The sequence below is a fragment of the Esox lucius genome, chromosome 22, assembly GCF_011004845.1.
Source record: "Esox lucius isolate fEsoLuc1 chromosome 22, fEsoLuc1.pri, whole genome shotgun sequence".
Lineage (NCBI taxonomy): Eukaryota > Metazoa > Chordata > Actinopteri > Esociformes > Esocidae > Esox > Esox lucius.
This window is the reverse complement of record NC_047590.1, coordinates 10497712-10514513: the sequence shown is the minus strand read 5'-3', so window position 1 is coordinate 10514513 and position 16802 is coordinate 10497712. Positions and strand designations below refer to the sequence as shown.

The 16802-nt window shown below is 43.7% G+C and overlaps 1 protein-coding gene across 1 annotated transcript in view; it reads left to right on the top strand.

Annotated features, from left to right (window-relative positions):
- Nucleotides 1-4942: 4942 nt before the first annotated feature.
- myo10l1 (myosin X, like 1) overlaps nucleotides 4943-16802 on the top strand; it is a 37913-nt gene continuing 26053 nt past the window's right edge. The window contains 2 exon segments of the mRNA XM_029116587.2: nucleotides 4943-5302; nucleotides 12878-12976. Coding sequence (XP_028972420.2) covers nucleotides 5282-5302; nucleotides 12878-12976 — 120 coding nt within the window. The 5' untranslated portion in view covers nucleotides 4943-5281.

Genomic DNA, 16802 nt, shown 5'->3' with positions numbered 1-16802 from the left:
GACGGTAAAATCTGACAAATCGGTCCCCACAGGCTTCTTAGAAGGTCCTCACAAGGAAAAATGTGATATACAGCCTGAGTCATAGGTTTGCAGGGGCAATGTTACAATTGTGTTAGAATTCTGGTTACTTTTCGGATTAGGCATTACAGTTTAGGTTTAGGGTTGAGCTTTGGGTTATGTTCAGTTTAATCTTACAGGTTAGGTTATTGAGGCAAAGGTTAGGCTTGTGGGATCCTACACAACTTTTCTTATTTGACTCCCATTACTGTATTCATTTGCTTTCCATCATTGTCCAGTCGGAACCATTTAAGAATTTTAAGTGTGCTTGTTCATATGACTAATAAGGACTTGAAACACACGTGTGCACATACTCAAGTATGCATACATGCATTCAAAAACATCCAATTTCATCCAGAAATATGAATACCCATTTCCCCCATCCCCTAAACATCAACATGAACCTGACCCTAACTTACTTAGCCAAAGACTATTAGTGTTTATTTAATCTTTATTCATTACAACAGGAAGATAGGTGTGATTAATAGTGTGAATTTTCTTACATTTGGTTTTCTGTTCAGCGATTATTCTTGTTAAATAATATATTTCACTTATGTTTTCCTGTTTTGTTAAAAAAGAGTCCCTTATACTTACCCTAACCATGACTTTACCCTATTAGTAATGTGTGTGTGTGTGTGTGTCTGTGTGCACGCATGTGTGTAATCTGCTCATTATAGTGAGTAGTGTCATTTAGTCCAGTGTAATTTAGGATTAGGATTCATTTGGGATAATCTGATATAAAGAATCTTTCCCAAGACAGGAATACTGCTCCATATATGAATGTATTTTGACTGTAAATCTCTTGTTGAATCCGAGAGCCTGATACTATGCTATGGCATTAGTGCTATGGGCCCTCTGTCCACAAGACAACCAGGCAGTGTGTGGGTGTGTGTGTGTGTGTGTGTGTGCGTGTGTGTGTGTGTGTGTGTGTGTGTGCGTGTGTGCGTGTGTGTGTGTGGCTATACTGCGGGGGACATCTGATTAAATTACCACTCTGTCTGTAGAGAACCAGGCTGTTGACATGCCAGATTATTTGGTCAGAAGAAATACATTGATGCATGTGTTTTGGTGTGTGTGTGTGTGTGTGTGTGTGTGGTGGGGGGGCATCCATGTGGTGATCAGGGGTATCCAGGATCAAGTATTCTCTCACGGGATTCCTAATTAGATCACTCTCCTCCACTCCCACCAAACACACACATGCAAAAGTGCTGCCCCTCCTGTATCAACTACATCCCAGATGATTCTACTGTATTTCCCTAATTAGCCCTGTCACCCCCGCTCCCCCCATCCTTCTATGCTCCGTTCACCAGACCAGAGCAGACATCAATGAAACAAGTGACACACACACACACACACATTCACGCATAAACACACGCAATATGAAAACGCACACAAACATATAGACACATCCATGCACGCACACAGAAACACGCATACTAGAATACATAAAAATGCATACACACAGCACATTATGCATTTAGCTGTTTGTGACAGAGGGGCGGTCGTTAATTGAAATGCATTTCCTGTTGCACGTTTGAGACCGGAGGTAATGAAATGTATTAGTTTATTTGGATACCCGTTAGCTGAGGCCATCGGACAGCTGCTCTCCCAGGGTCTAACATTACAGCTAAACAAACTACTCAAGCAACGGAAATATTTTACATTACAGACATAATAAAATAAACACAGTAAAAATATTCATATTACAGACATAAGACATTCAAATTAAAATTAACAACATTACAGTCATGAGAATATAAACACAGTAAAACAGCTACTGGATCACAAGTACACCATTTACAAAAGTGTGTATGCCTGGAGTGTGTTAGCTCGTGTCTGAATGTGTGTGTGTATATGTGCATGTGTGTGTCCACTTTGCCATGAGGTGTTATGGTTTTTTTGTATTTTATTTTACTGCTGGCTTCAGTTTCTTGAGGTGGAAGAGAATTCAGTGCCTTCATGTCTTTATATAGGAAAGTGCTTTCCTGAGCATTTGTTGCTTAGGGACTGTGAAAGAACCCCTAATGGGATGTCATGTTGCTAAGTATGGCGGCCTGAGCTGTGTGTTACAATATGTCGGTATAGGAATAACTCAAAATTTTAGTAATGCCCTCTTATTGTAAATCTTAGTTGTATGTGTTGTCAAGGTAATGCCCTCTTATTGTATATCTTAGTTGTGTGTGTTGTCAATGTAATGCCCTCTTATTGTAAATCTTAGTTGGGTGTGTTTTTAATGTAATGCCCTCTTATTGTAAATCTTAGTTGTGTGTGTTGTCAAGGTAATGCCCTCTTATTGTAAATCTTAGTTGGGTGTGTTTTTAATGTAATGCCCTCTTATTGTAAATCTTAGTTGTGTGTTTTATCAAAGTAATCCCCTCTTATTGTAAATCTTAGTTGTGTGTGTTGTCAAAGTAATGCCCTCTTATTGTAAATCTTAGTTGTGTGTTTTATCAAAGTAATCCCCTCTTATTGTAAATCTTATTAGTTGTCAGTGTTGTCAAGGCAATGCACTCTCCTCTGTTTAGTTAAAAATTAATCAAGATCAAAGACTGAATAACCAGCACATTAAATATTTGTGTCACGGTGCAGGTGAGGCAGGACCCATGGATGGGAGCAAGAGGGTAACATCCTTTTATTATCTCTCACCAACACGTACAAATGAAGAGGCACACCACGAACTGAAGGCTACAGCACAAACAATGATCCCCAATTAGAGGCAGTGGTCCACAATTAGAGGCAACGCAGGGCTACTGCCTCTAATTGGGGACCATCAAAAGAGCAGCACAGAGATGCCTAGTGACACATCTGTAGTCAGGCCCTGACTGTGGCCCCCAGGCCCATAGAGATGCCTAGAGGCACCCCAGCCAGGACCTGACAATTTGTGTCAAAATCACAGATAAAAAAGAATAAATGAAAACAGTCCTGACCGTGATAGCAGCACATCCATGTACATCTCACTCATTATGTACATCTCCTTGGTCAGAGTCACAGTCGGGCCACTGGCTTTGGGTGATGACTTGTTGTTGACTTGTAATCCTCAGCCTTATTGACATTCCCGCTTCTACTAAGACAAGTTGCAAATGTAGTTCATCAGTTAAGAAAAATTTAATTTTACAAGTAACAAACAAAAAAACATTAGAAACAAAATGTAGCAAGAATATTACAGGTAAGTTACTAACTTACATAAAAATTGTTATGTTGAAATCAACTGAAGCTATATGAAATAACTGGGAGAGGTTGAGCATGGAATGACTGGGGTGTTATTTCCTAACAATGCTTCATTCACAATGCAGTATATCTGCTTTGCTGGGTCAGTATCTATTTCCATAAGCCCTTAAGTAAAGTGGAGATTGTGATACTTTGCAAAATCTGAATATGGGCTTGTCCACAACCATGTCTTTGTCCAGTGACAGTACAGACCTAGAAATAGACAGGTTGATTCTAAAGTTTGAACCTTGGCAGCTGTCCTGCTCTGCAAGGCTAGTAACTGAAAGCAACAGTGAGTTAGCTTCTGCTTCTTTTCTTTTCTGCACAAACACAGCTTATTTAAATATTTAACTAATGACAGGGTTCTTTCTAAAATTAGTGCAATCAGTTGTGTTCTGATGTAGGTATGGAATGAAATCCAGCACATCCTGTACCTATACAGTATGAGAGTGGTCTATCTCTCTCCCTCTTTCTGTCTCTGGACTGTCTGTGCACTTTCCTATCTCGGCTGTGGCTTGAGATTTCCAACAGGCAACATTTGCTATGCCTGAAGGACATATGACACGCATAGAGAGGGAGAGACAGAAAAAAGAGAGGGAACAGAGAGAGAAGAGTTTCTCTTCTGGCCTTAAGCGTGGTTTCTTCCCAGAGTATGTCACTGGAGGGCAGTCGATGCTCTGCGGTTGTGCACACATGTATGTGTGTGGGACACTTTAGGCGTGATCTTTTGGAGGATTAGTAACTTTTTTCCTATCTTGCCAGTCTAGTGTGTGTGTGTGTATGTGTGTGTGTGTGTGTGTGTGTGTGTATGTATTTTGCTGCACCGCACAAAAGGAGGCCCTGGTTTGGGCTGTCTGTGTGATGGAGATGGAGCGGTGCCCCACAAGGCCACACCACACACACACACAGACACACACAAACACACACACATACACAATAACAGACACATGCAAAACCCAACTGTTCCTCTGTGCTCCAGAAGAAAAGGCTGAGCTTGACAATGCCGTGCCCCAGGGAGCCCTCATCCTGATGGGAACACACTGCCTGGAAGTGTGTGTGTGTGTGTCTCATTACCTTTTCAGAACACAAATGCACCCCAATGCACTAATATACATGCATGTTTCAGGCTTATAGTTTGGCTTAAGTGTTTGGGTAGGTGACGGTTATGTTTAAGGTTTAAAACAACATTTTTGTTATGAAAACAAGGTGTGTGTGTGTGTGTTGTGCAATTCCTGAGACTCATGTCTGCTATCTTACTTTTTCTTTCAGATCTTCCTTACCCCGTATTCTGTCACATATACACACAAATAAATGTTGTTTTTTCTATCATTGTGAGGGACCAGAAAACCAGAAGTTAATGTTCTCTATCTCTTAAAACCTAACAGTTGTCTAACATAAAATGTCTAAACCTAAATGTAAGCCAATTGTAACCCAGTTCTAGTACTAACCCCATTTTGAAGTTTTACATAAACCGAACCCTTAAGCAGGAAAAAACAGTGGGGACATTTGTCAGGTTTTAATGTCTTTGTAGGGACTTCTATTCCCCAGATATATTGTTATTCCTGAATCACACACACACACACACAGAGAGAGAGAGAGAGAAACTCAGCTGCAGCTGGTTGCAGACAATTCACCGTCAGAGCTGAAGAGGGAACCGTTGGCTTTACTGTTCTGGATTTATCTTCAATTTTTAATAGCAACACTGATACACACACGAGAAGAGGTTTGTGTGTGCGCCTTGTTTCACCCTCTCTATCTCTCTCTCTCTCTCTCTCTTTCTTTCTGCCTGTGTTCGGTAGACACACATTAGGTATAGTAGCCTGTACGGATTTATATCGGGACGTTTACGAATTAATGGAAATCACCAACGAACAGAAAAACGGAGCCTCTCCCACTACCCCCACCCCACCCCAAGCTCGCCGGGTGCCCACTGTGATTTAGCTTTCGGTTAACACCGGGGCAAGCGTCGGCCCTCTCCCGGACTGACTGCACGCGCACCCGGTAGGAGAGAAGAAGGATGGAGGCGTTTTTCGTGGAGGTAAGCAGGGATGGAAGAATCTCTTTTCCCAGGTTAATGTTACATTGATCCGGTAATGTTGGTAACATGTTGGCACAATACATGGTAGCTACACAAGCCAGGCATACCTGTTTTGTGAATACCGTTTGGTTTAGTAAAGCTATAACCGGTACATAACCGATCTTGGAATAAAACATATTGGCTGCAGGGGAGAACACAGGTGGTATCAGAAAATCGCTTGTTTGTGTTATCTCAGTGTAGACCGATGTCTTCATCAAAAGGATAGCCTATTATGACATAGCCTACCGATCATATTATACACTGACTGGATGTGCTAAAATGGCACCAGACATCATGTTACTTGTGTAGCATTCCTCATCCGCATCCTCTCTTGGAGGAGAGGACAGGAGTAATTGGCTAGAGGCAGGCTGTCCAGTAAATAGGCTAGTCCATACGGCTGGCCTCCGGATTAAAGCCCATCTGTTGAGGGAGGAAAGCTTTGTATCGTAGCCTAGTCTATAACTAGTATTTGCTGGGACAAGTGGCCGGCTATAAGAGGAGCGCAGCCGGGAGCGTGGGTCTGCAATTCTCTCCCCGGTCTTGATCGATTCTAAGCCGGCTGTGTGCAGGGCAGTGTCTCGAAACGGGAGGACGGGAGGTGTGGTGATTGCAGGATGTGAAGAGGAGTGGCATGGGGGTGATTTGACGGGGATACAGACGACGAAATTGATTGATTGTAGGCGAGAGACCGTGTCAAAAAACGATGACTATGGGTGTTATTAGTGATTATTAACATTGTCCGCCATGTCTCTCTTTCGCTCTCTCTCACACTCCCTCCCCTCCTTTCTCCACCTGGCTGTCCGCTTTGAAACATCCCCATCCCTCTATAGAACTGGATTCCATTACTGCGGAGAAATAAGGGCCTTTCCTGTCTCTGTAGTTTAAATCGCGTTGTGGCCGTGTCATTTCACAGATCGATGAGCTGATTTGTGACTCCTTGCTCTGTCTTTGCGGCAGCTTTGACCATTAGTACCAGTTTGACTTAGCCCTGCCAATGTGACATAGCCCTGCCAATGTGACATAGCCCTGCCAATGTGACATAGCCCTGCCAATGTGACATAGCCCTGCCAATGTGACATAGCCCTGCCAATGTGACATAGCCCTGCCAATGTGACATAGCCCTGCCAATGTGAAATAGCCCTCCACTGCAGACTAGCACCCAGTAGAAACTACAGTGATATACTATACACTATTTCTTCATGATAATTCAGTCTATTCCGGTGTATATGGAGGCCTATTTCTAGACCTGGTTGGTGTGTTTTCTGTTTTTAACACAAAAAACAAGGCTGCCTTCCTCCCTTAGTCAGATGAGAGGATGAGGAGAGCACAGTGTTCCTACTTCGGTCTCTTCTTTTCTTATTTATTATCCCTTATTTTCATGTTGTTGTGATCTCCATTCAAACACTCTTTCTCTCTCTCTCACACGCACACACACACACGCGCGCGCACAAAACACACATACATACAAATAAACACACACACACAGATTGTTGTCTTGAGTGAGCCCCTAATGCGATATCTTCCAACTGTAAGCTACTTACCTCTCGCCTGCTTTAACTCAATCTGATATAGCTTTAACAACCACCCAGTTTAACTCTGATTCATTCATATTCACAATCTATGTAAAACAGACCTTGGCCTCAGTTTGACTACCAGATAAAATGAATGTAAAAAATAAATAAGTGTGTGTGTGTGTGTGTGAGAGAGAGAGGGAGTTTTGTTACAGATGACATACTATATTCACTACACTGTGACTCAACACATCACCGTTCCATATCCCCTGGCAACAGTGTAAGGGGAGGCCTGACCAGTTTTGGTCCATCCCGGTCCTAGTGTCCACCAGCACACACACACACACACACACACACACACACACACTTGTTGTGACGTTGGCCTGACACCTTTCCCTCTCTGTCTACCTTTCTGCTGTCTCTGTGCGTTCCTCAGGCTCTTATTGGCAGGTGTATCCGGTACTAGATACTGTACAATATGGATTCAATGTCAGCATTAAAGAGGGGGAGGATGTATGTGAGTGAGAATACACTACAATATCATACCTGGTGTTTTAGTCACTCTTTTTCAAATGTCAGTTCGAAATATATTATGGCTACCAGACCTCAGCTCTTTACATGATAATAAATTCCATTATAATCTCCAGAGAGGGGACACACACATATTCACAGACAGTATTCAGCTGGGCACACAGACCAAGCCTCGGGGTCTTTTTCATCATCATTTAATTTTCTCCTTTGTGGTCCCTGCACTCACTCTTCCTGCTTCCTCTGTGGCTCATCTCTCTACAGTAGCTCTATAGAGTCTCTCCCTCCCTCGTCCTATCTAGATAGATGGCGATGGAGTCAAAATCTCTAATGAGCGGGGGATTTCCACTGTAGTCTCTAAACCTGGCAACCCAGGCAGTATGTGTAACGTCACTCTGGCAACCGAGACCGTCAGGTGACATTATCCTAAGATCATGGGTGCTAAAGTATTTGTCCCTGTGCGGGTGTGTATGTGTTTGGTCTCTGTCTCTCTGTCTCTTCAAATTTACGTCTGAATTATGCGTGGCAGCAGGGGGGTGGAAATGTAAGGCGTCACACACTCCGACATATCGTCCATCTATGTGAGCCGACAACTCCACCCGTTTTCTTCTGTTTCGGCACCTGCCTGTCGAAAGGTCTGTGCACGGTGCTGTCTGGCAGTGTGTCCTCTGCCGTTCTATTGGCTCTGCACCTCTGTTGCCCGCCCCCAATTGGTTTCACTTGTCAAGTTCCATGCCAGAACAGGTGGATGCTGTGTTAAGAGGCCTGGGAACTCTGCCTGGATGTTAAACTAGGGTAAAGGTGTGTAGTGTAGTTCGTAGGGCGTAGGTTATGTTAAAGCCATGCGCACCGGTTTGGGGAAGAGGAGAGAAAGAGAGCAGTCACTTGAGATGTGTGACCTATTTTCAGCTGAACCAAGCGCATTCGTTCTGCTTAGAGCTGCATCAGCTCTCCACTCTCCATCTCTCTCCCCCCTCTCTCTCAGTCTCCATCTCTCTCAGTCTCTTTCTTTCTCCCCTGTCGATTGCCACTCTTTTTCCTCCCCCGCGATTTCTGATCTCTCTCCGTCTTTGGTACATCCCCAGGGTGCACCTTCTCTCTGTCTCTTTCTCTGTCTGTGGGCATGAGGGTAAATCTTGATTCCCTATGGCTGGCTGTCACTCTTAAAAAACAACATCTCCCAGTGTGCCCAGCTGTTTTCATCCCAAGGACTTCATCTCCCAGCCACCTGAAGGTGCTAAATTTCAAATGATTAGATGTGTTGTTGTAATCCCATGTAGTGGGCTACAATGCATCTCCTATACAATGCTGCCTATTCAGATGCTCCTGTTTCCATGGCACCCTGTCTCCATGGCGTGGCTGTGAAGCCTGGTTGCTGTGGTGTTGCTGGGGTTCGACTGTAGTTTAATCCAAGATCAGAGAGAATGTGATAATTACCCAGCTGCTCAGAATCAGGCTTGAATACATGAACCCAAGGCCTTGTGTACTGAATATACACACACACAGATACTCAGGTTAATCTGCTCAGGCAGGAGACTGTGCTGTGGTATCCATGTCTGTGTGTTTTAGCTGGTTATAAACTGTTTTATCACTGATGAATCATTGATGTGTAGCACACAGGGGGGCAGAAAGGAGGTCCAGCTCCTTCTTAAAATAACCTGAATTGACCTGAATATGTGAATAGAAGTCATTATCTAAAATGGTAATACTTAAGCAATGTAGAGTAGCTGTGAGACACCTCAGTAGACCCCATGAAGTGTGTGTGTTTGTGTGTGTGTCTGTGTGTGTGTGTGTGTGTGTGTGTGTCTGTGTGTGGGTCTGTGCATGTGTATGGCAGGTGAAAAGGGACTTTAATAAGCTATTGAAACAACCAAATGTGCATACCACCGCGAGCATGTGTGTGTATGTGTGTCTCTGTGGGTGTGTGTATCTGTGTGTGTGTGTGTTCCCTGGCAGGTGTCTGGTACTGGTGGCACTAAACCCAATCCCCTCTCTGACAGATGTGACTTATGTCACACACACACACACAGATCATTCCTGCCAAACACTCGTAATCTATTGAGTGCTTCACCTTACTGATTGTATTATCACCTTTAATATAATATTGCTGCAGACAAAGTGAGAATGATGGAGAAAGAGAGAGAGAGAGGGTGGAGGGTGTGTCGGCCTGAGTGAGCTCTTTGCCGTCCCAATTAATACCCTCCACATTTAAATTGAATTTAGAGAGAGAGTGTGGAACAGGGAGAGCTAGATCAATATGTAGAGAGAGAGAGTTCAAGGTTAGAAGATCTCGGTCTATACATTTGAGATTGAAGCTAAGCACATGCACTCTTCCTCCTCGCCTGACTACCCGCCTTATCGCCACGGTGACCCCATGCCTTAGAAGGCCACACCCCTTTCTCCACCCCTCTGACCGGTAGATGTATCTGGGAAGAGAGTGGGAAAGAGGGAGGGAGAAAGACAGAGAGAAGGAAATAAAGCGGGAAGGAGAGGCTCGAGGCCTGTAAGTGTATTGGACGTCCATTTGTTATTTATGTGGTTAATTTGTCTCTTAAGAGTGGGTCCTAAATCACACACACACATCCACACACACACACACACACTCATTCACCTCTGAGTCTGAGTGTCTCTAGGGAGTCTGGCATTCCCCCCTCTCATCCAGCTCCTCCCCTTCTTCTCTTTTTTATTTTTTCCCTCCATTAGCTCATGTCAGATCAGCAGCCTGCTCCTCTCATCATTTATTCATATTCTCTCCCTCTTTCTCCTTTTCTCTATCTCTCTTTTTCTCTCCTACCATCGTCATCCATTGCCTCATTATCCTTAATTCCCTCCATCCCGTCAGAAGCTGATAGTCTGTCAGATGTCAGCTGTTCCTGTGATGTTGTGATAACACTTCTCCCTCTTTACTCCCTTCCCCTAACTTTCTCATCCCACTCCCTCTGTCGCTCAATTCCTTCCCCTTTCTCCCTCTGTCACTCAGTCCTCTCCCATTTTCGAAATGGAGCTGGTCAGATATTGGGCTACTGTACTTGCACATCGCTGTATTTTACCCAACAGACGTGGAGTTGATGTGGATTTTTTAATTCTTTGTGGCTCTATATATCATCTTTGGGACATGTGTGCCTGTTATTTGGTCATGAATTTGGTTGGAGATTAGTGCAGCTCAATTTCCACATGATTTTATAGGCAGTGTGCACGTCTGCCTATGGTGGGCTGTCTTTATTGCAAGGGGCGTGCTCGAAGGCATGAAGTGTTGAAATAGTAGTTGTCAATTATATTTTCTGGCGCGCATTTGGAGTCTACAACTTAATATTTATTTTTAGATGGCACACTTACAAATAAAATAAACTACAATTAACATTAACAACAGGTATAGACTAACAGTGAAATTATTACTTAAAATGCGCATTTGCAAAAATGCTGATAGAAAACTAAGATAGCAGATGGTAGCACAGACAGTATATACACAGTGATACGAACAACAACAAGGAAAAAAGTACAAGATAATCACTGTGGGACACATGGTCATTTAGGGTCATACATGTAGGTAGAGTTAGCCGTGCATAGCTAATAAACTTTAAGCACCAAATGACAAACCGTTTTGGGTGTCAGCTCCAGCTTTTCTCTAGTCTCTCTCCGTCTTTCTGGCTTTTTTCTCAGTCTCTCAGATCTGTGTCTGTTTGCCTGTGAGTGGCGAAATGTCCACTTGAGACTGAATGTTAGCATGCACAACTTAATTAAAACACTATATTAGTCACTGTGTTTATTGGATCACTGGCTGAGTGCGTGTGATAAGGTTGACAGTGTCTGTGTGTGTGTCTGCATGTCCTTAAATATCCATGCGCGTAACAAGCATATGTGTGTGTGTGTGTGTATATACATAAATATTTATTTGTTTTTTATACAGGTTTTTATACAAGCATACAGGTTAAATTTGTTTTCATAGGGAATTTTTATTTACTCAAACTGACATGTGCCACAATGGAGCACTGACAGTTTACAGCAAAGAAATGGTAAAGAACACTGAGTGTTGAGGTCTATGGTGTGTGTGTGTGTGTGTGTAGTGGTGGAGCCTGAGTGGTCCTTAGAGCGAGGGGTTCTGGCTAGAAGCTGTCTATGTGGTCACTTAAGCAGAAATAACAACTTTATCGGCTCATAAACACAAACACAATCACACAACAAATGACACAGTAATCCCTGATCTGTGTCGAGTACATAACCCTGTTTGTCTATGTGTGTGTGTGTGTGTCTGAATGTGTGTATGTGTGTTCCGTATGATACCAGAGGGGTAGCCAGATGTAAATGTCACCTCCCAGAGAGATGGGGTCAGTTATTGTTTTGTTGTGGTCCGTCAGTCATGAAGGCCTTGAGGCCTCAGTGGTATTCGTCTTCATGGTCTTCATCACTATCTCTTACTATGGGAATACAGCGCTTCTGGTTTTTATGTAGATGATTGGAGAAGTGTTTCATTCAGCCCTGTCAACTCCTGGGCATTCTTGTAGTCATAGGTAACCAGGGGTGAAAGGTGAGGGGCGACAGATCGGGTAGGGGATTGGTTGCGGTTTAATGGAGAGTCATTGACATTAGGGAGGGGTTTAGTGTCAGCCAGAAACACTGGTGGTGTGGTGACTGTGTGTGTGTATGTATGTGATCCTGGTCTGTCTGTACATGTGGGATTATTTGAGATATTTTTTTTCCAGCTTAGGGGTTAGGTTTGGGGTAACATTTGTGTGTTATAATTGGGGTTAATTTCATGTTTAGGCATTACAGTTTAGGTTCTGATGTTAAGGCTAGGTTAAGTTTAGGCCTAGGGTTTTTTAGGTTAATGTTAGGTTGAGGTTAGGTTTAGGGTTAGGACTAGGGGATAGGTAAGATGCATTTCTGGTTTACTGGTCCCCGTAAGGATAGAAATACAACTGTGTGTGTTACGATGCACTGGTGACTATGGACTCACTTAATCTGTAATGGAACTTGTAGCGGTGAAATGCAATATGTCAACAGCCACAACTCAAACTGTCTGGGAAGAGCTTGAGGTCTGTTTGTGTCTGCGTGTTTGTGTATGTCTCTGTCGGTCGCTGTGTGTGTCTTTGTGAATGTCTCTGTGTGTGTGTGTAATTAACCAGGTATTTAATCATGCAAAATACCATGTTAGCCCTCTAATCTAAACAATCAAAAAGGTAACTCAGAATTTGGGTCCCTGAGGTCCCTGGCGGTTCTATCACTCAGCAGTCATGTGTTTAACAGGGGTCCCTGATGGTTCTAACACTCAGCGGTCATGTGTTTAACAGGGGTCCCTGATGGTTCTAACACTCAGCAGTCATGTGTTTAACAGGGGTCCCTGATGGTTCTAACACTCAGCGGTCATGTGTTTAACAGGGGTCCCTGAGTCTTTGGGTACATCAGAAAATCATATGATGCATTATAGGAGAGTTTGTTTCATTGAAAGTGTTTACCTGGTTGACATGTATTAAACCATGTACTATGCTGTGTGTTGCAGGGGGCCCGTGTGTGGGTGAAGGAGAAGGAGCAGCTGGTCCCCTCTACTGTCAGCTCCTGTGGAGATGGGACCCTTGTCCTCACTACCGACTATGGAGAGGTACAACACATACAGGTTGAACCTAGCTATACAAATGGGGACAATCAAAATTTATTTAGCTTAAAAATCTATTGTTTTAGTAACGCAAACCATGAATCCTAACCATAACACTTAACCTTGAACGCAACACCTCACCTAACCCTTACCGTAACACCTATCGTAACCCTTACCGTAACACCTATCCTAACCCTTACCGTAAAACCTCACCTAACCCTTACCGTAACACCTATCCTAACCCTTACCGTAACACCTCACCTAATCCTTACCGTAACACCTCACCTAACCCTTACCGTAACACCTATCCTAACCCTAAATGTAAAACCTAATTTAACCAAAACCCTAAATCCAAACCGTAACAGCTAACCTAATCCTAACATTTTTCTTACACAAAGAGAAACGTGGAGGCCTATGCACACACACCACACACACACACACACACGAAGACATGATCGTAATGGAGGGTTTAGTGTTGGTCATGTGGGCCATGTCAGTGCTGCTAGTCTCCCTGTGATCCAGTTATTCCTACGCATGCATACTCAAAGATTTTTCTCTGACTTATATTCACTACCAGGTAAGGTAGCAGCGTCCACACAAACACACACAGATCCATGTTGGTTTTAGCACACTTGTGAGGGCCAATAAACAATTCACATTCACAAAAAATAATAATCCCCTAATCCTGATTTTGAGCGGTTTTACACTACGATACTTTTATTGAGATGAACAAGACTTGTTGCCAGATTTGCGTCAGAGATACAATTCTCTATAGTGCAAACGGATGAAAATGTCAGTTGTCACACATCGCCTTCTGAGGAAATGCCATGCCCATTCCTGACAGACAGTCCCCATAGCTACTGAGGTCTAAATATGTCTGCTGACGTCTCACTCATTGCAAATTGGAGTGGAATGAGCGATGACATGGGAAGTCTTCCCACTGCACGTTTAAACAGAATGAGAAAAAACATTGGGAAGCAACTTAAAACATCTCACATTTCCAACTGAAAAATTGGATTATCACTTGTTTGGTGGAGAGTGCCATGTCAGTCGCCTTCCAGGTCAGGAGCCTTTCCAAACCGACAACACAGTGAGAGTGTCTTGTCGCTATTGTGAATAGAAAATAGTATTGATGTATCATTTAAATGTCATTTAAATTTAATTGTCACTACATTTGTTGCAGTCTTAATAGGCTCTTTGACCAGAAAAACCCAAATCCCCAATCTAAACCTTAACTTCTAACTCTAAACTTAAATCCAAACACCCTAATTCAGTTATTATAGAAACAAGTATATTCAAACACACGCACAATCACACACACATAAAACTGCAGTCCTACTCAGCTTTTACTTCCATTGCTGGACAAAGTAACGAAATTGTATGTGTTTTAATCTAATTAGGAATGTGTGTATAGTCTCCAATAGAACCTACCAGTTCCCTCTTACACAAAACACCCCCACACGTAAAGCTTTGTGGATGTAAAACATTTTTGTGGGGTTTTCGTAGAGTGTTTTTCGGCACATCCGCTCCAGTTGGCAAGGGTTTCATGGAGCTAATAATAGTGTGCTCCTATTAGAGCCTGGACGTGTCTCTGTATCCACCGTTCACTTACCCTCTCAGTGTCTCTGTCCCCACTGGGCGTATTGGGTTTTCAATGTTACCTCGGCTGATGGGGAACACTTGACAAGGAGTCAGCAGGATTCGTGGGAAGGCACAGAGAGGAGAGGAGAAGGGAAGGCAGGAGGAGTGAGGAGAGGGAGACAGGGCGAGGAGAGGGGAGAGGGAGATGGGGAGGAGAGGGGAGAAGATGAAGGGGTTACGTTATGAGATACAATCGTTCTGACCCAGTTTACTATGTCACTAGCGATGTATCTTGATTTGACCATCCCGACTCTTCCTGCGCAGGAAACACAAAACCCGTAGTGCATTTAATAATTCCAAAGAAAATATTGTGATTTCCACTACGGTTGATTTTCTCTAACAGAAAATGTATCAAGCCCTTCAAAGAAATGTCCATTAATTGAGACATGGATAACAATTCACATCCTGATGTGGCAGGATTATTGCTGTAGAAAACGTGCTCAAATTAAGACCCTACCTCTGTACTGTACTTGGGCCAGTGATGTTTAGCTGACTTCAGTTCTACTCCTAACTTACTGATGATTTCTGGACAAATAGTAAATCCTGGAATAGAAATCTGTTGACTGTGAATAGTTCAGACAGCACAAGGGCTTCTTAGTTAAGAAACAACAGTGGGATAAAAGAAGCCAACGGATTTCATGCTGCCATCAAACAAAAGTAATGTGAAATGCATGTGAATCTGATCCTGGAACTGTGGATTGTGGGATGGGGATGGTCCTGCTAGACAGCCATGGAAACGGTCACACACACAGCAGAGGGATTCCCTGTATGTGTTCACCTGTGATAGGCTGGCGGTGTCATCACATGGGTACCTGTATCACACACACACACACACACACATTCATACACACACTGGTTGTGTTAGAGTTGGGTTATGCAGAGAGACAGTAGTAATGTGACCTGGATTTCAGCAACTAGCGTGAAAGCTGCAGTGAGAGCTCACGCCAATAGAGAATACGCTCCAGGGACCTTGTAGTCCACAGACACACATACACACACACACACACACAGGGCCAGCTCCAGGCATAAGCAACATAAGCGTTGCTTAGGGCCCCCCGACTGCTAGGGGGCCTTCGACTGCTAGGGAACCCCCGACCGACAGGGGAGAGGGGGCCCCAAATGAAATTTTGCTTAGGGCCCCCAAAAGGCTAGAGCCGGCACTGCTCACACACACACACTGACATGAATAGACGTGTACACCCATGCACACTCAAACCAAACCGGCAGATGTGGGGACACACACACACACCTTTACCTTTAGGCTCTTACATTATCCCTCTGAGTCAGTCAGTCTGTCTGTCCCACTCTCTCTTCCTCCTCCACCATGTCCAGTACAGCTACAACCAGAGAAAGAAATTAGACTAACTTAACCACGCTCCACTTCTCCCTCTCTCTAGCATTTCCTTCATTTGGCTCATTATCTCTTTCTCCTGTTTCTCTTGCTCTCGTCATGCATTTTTAAATGCTCTGAGTTTAGAAAGTGTGGGGGTTTCTTGATGTGTGTGTATTATTTAATGATAAGCTGAATCAACACACACGCACATTCACACACACACACACACACTCATTGCACTCTAAAGAACACCAGAGGGCAACAAAACAGAAGGCGACTTTTATTCCAAAGAGTAATTTCACTCTTACTTCTACACACACACACACACACACACACATACACACAAACACACGCATGCACACACAAGCACATAGAACAAGCAGGGCTGGAGATTTTGTGAGATAAGAGAAGCACTGAGATGCAGAAAGGGAGGGGTTAGGGGTAAGAGAGTGGAAGGTGGGGAGGGAAGAGATGTAGCTGGACCAGAACAGGGAGAACCAATAACGTAGAATTAGATGAAGGCAAAAAAAGAGGGGAGGGATAGGGGCATTGAGGAAAGGGGGAGAGAAAGGGTGGGTGAGAATGGGGAGAATGGGAACGAGAAAAGGGGGAGAGAAGGGATTTCTAGAAGAATAGAATGAGGGAATGGTGGGAAGAGCTTTAGTTAATGGACTGGTATAATCTGGGAGAGAGCCCCACACAGTATATCTGACTTCTGTAATGAAAGAGCCACTCCCTTAGACCCCTCCCACACACGCACACACACACGCACACGCACACACACCCACACAACCACACACACACACACAGATGCACTTGCTCATAGGGCACACACACCAAAACACAGAAACACGTACA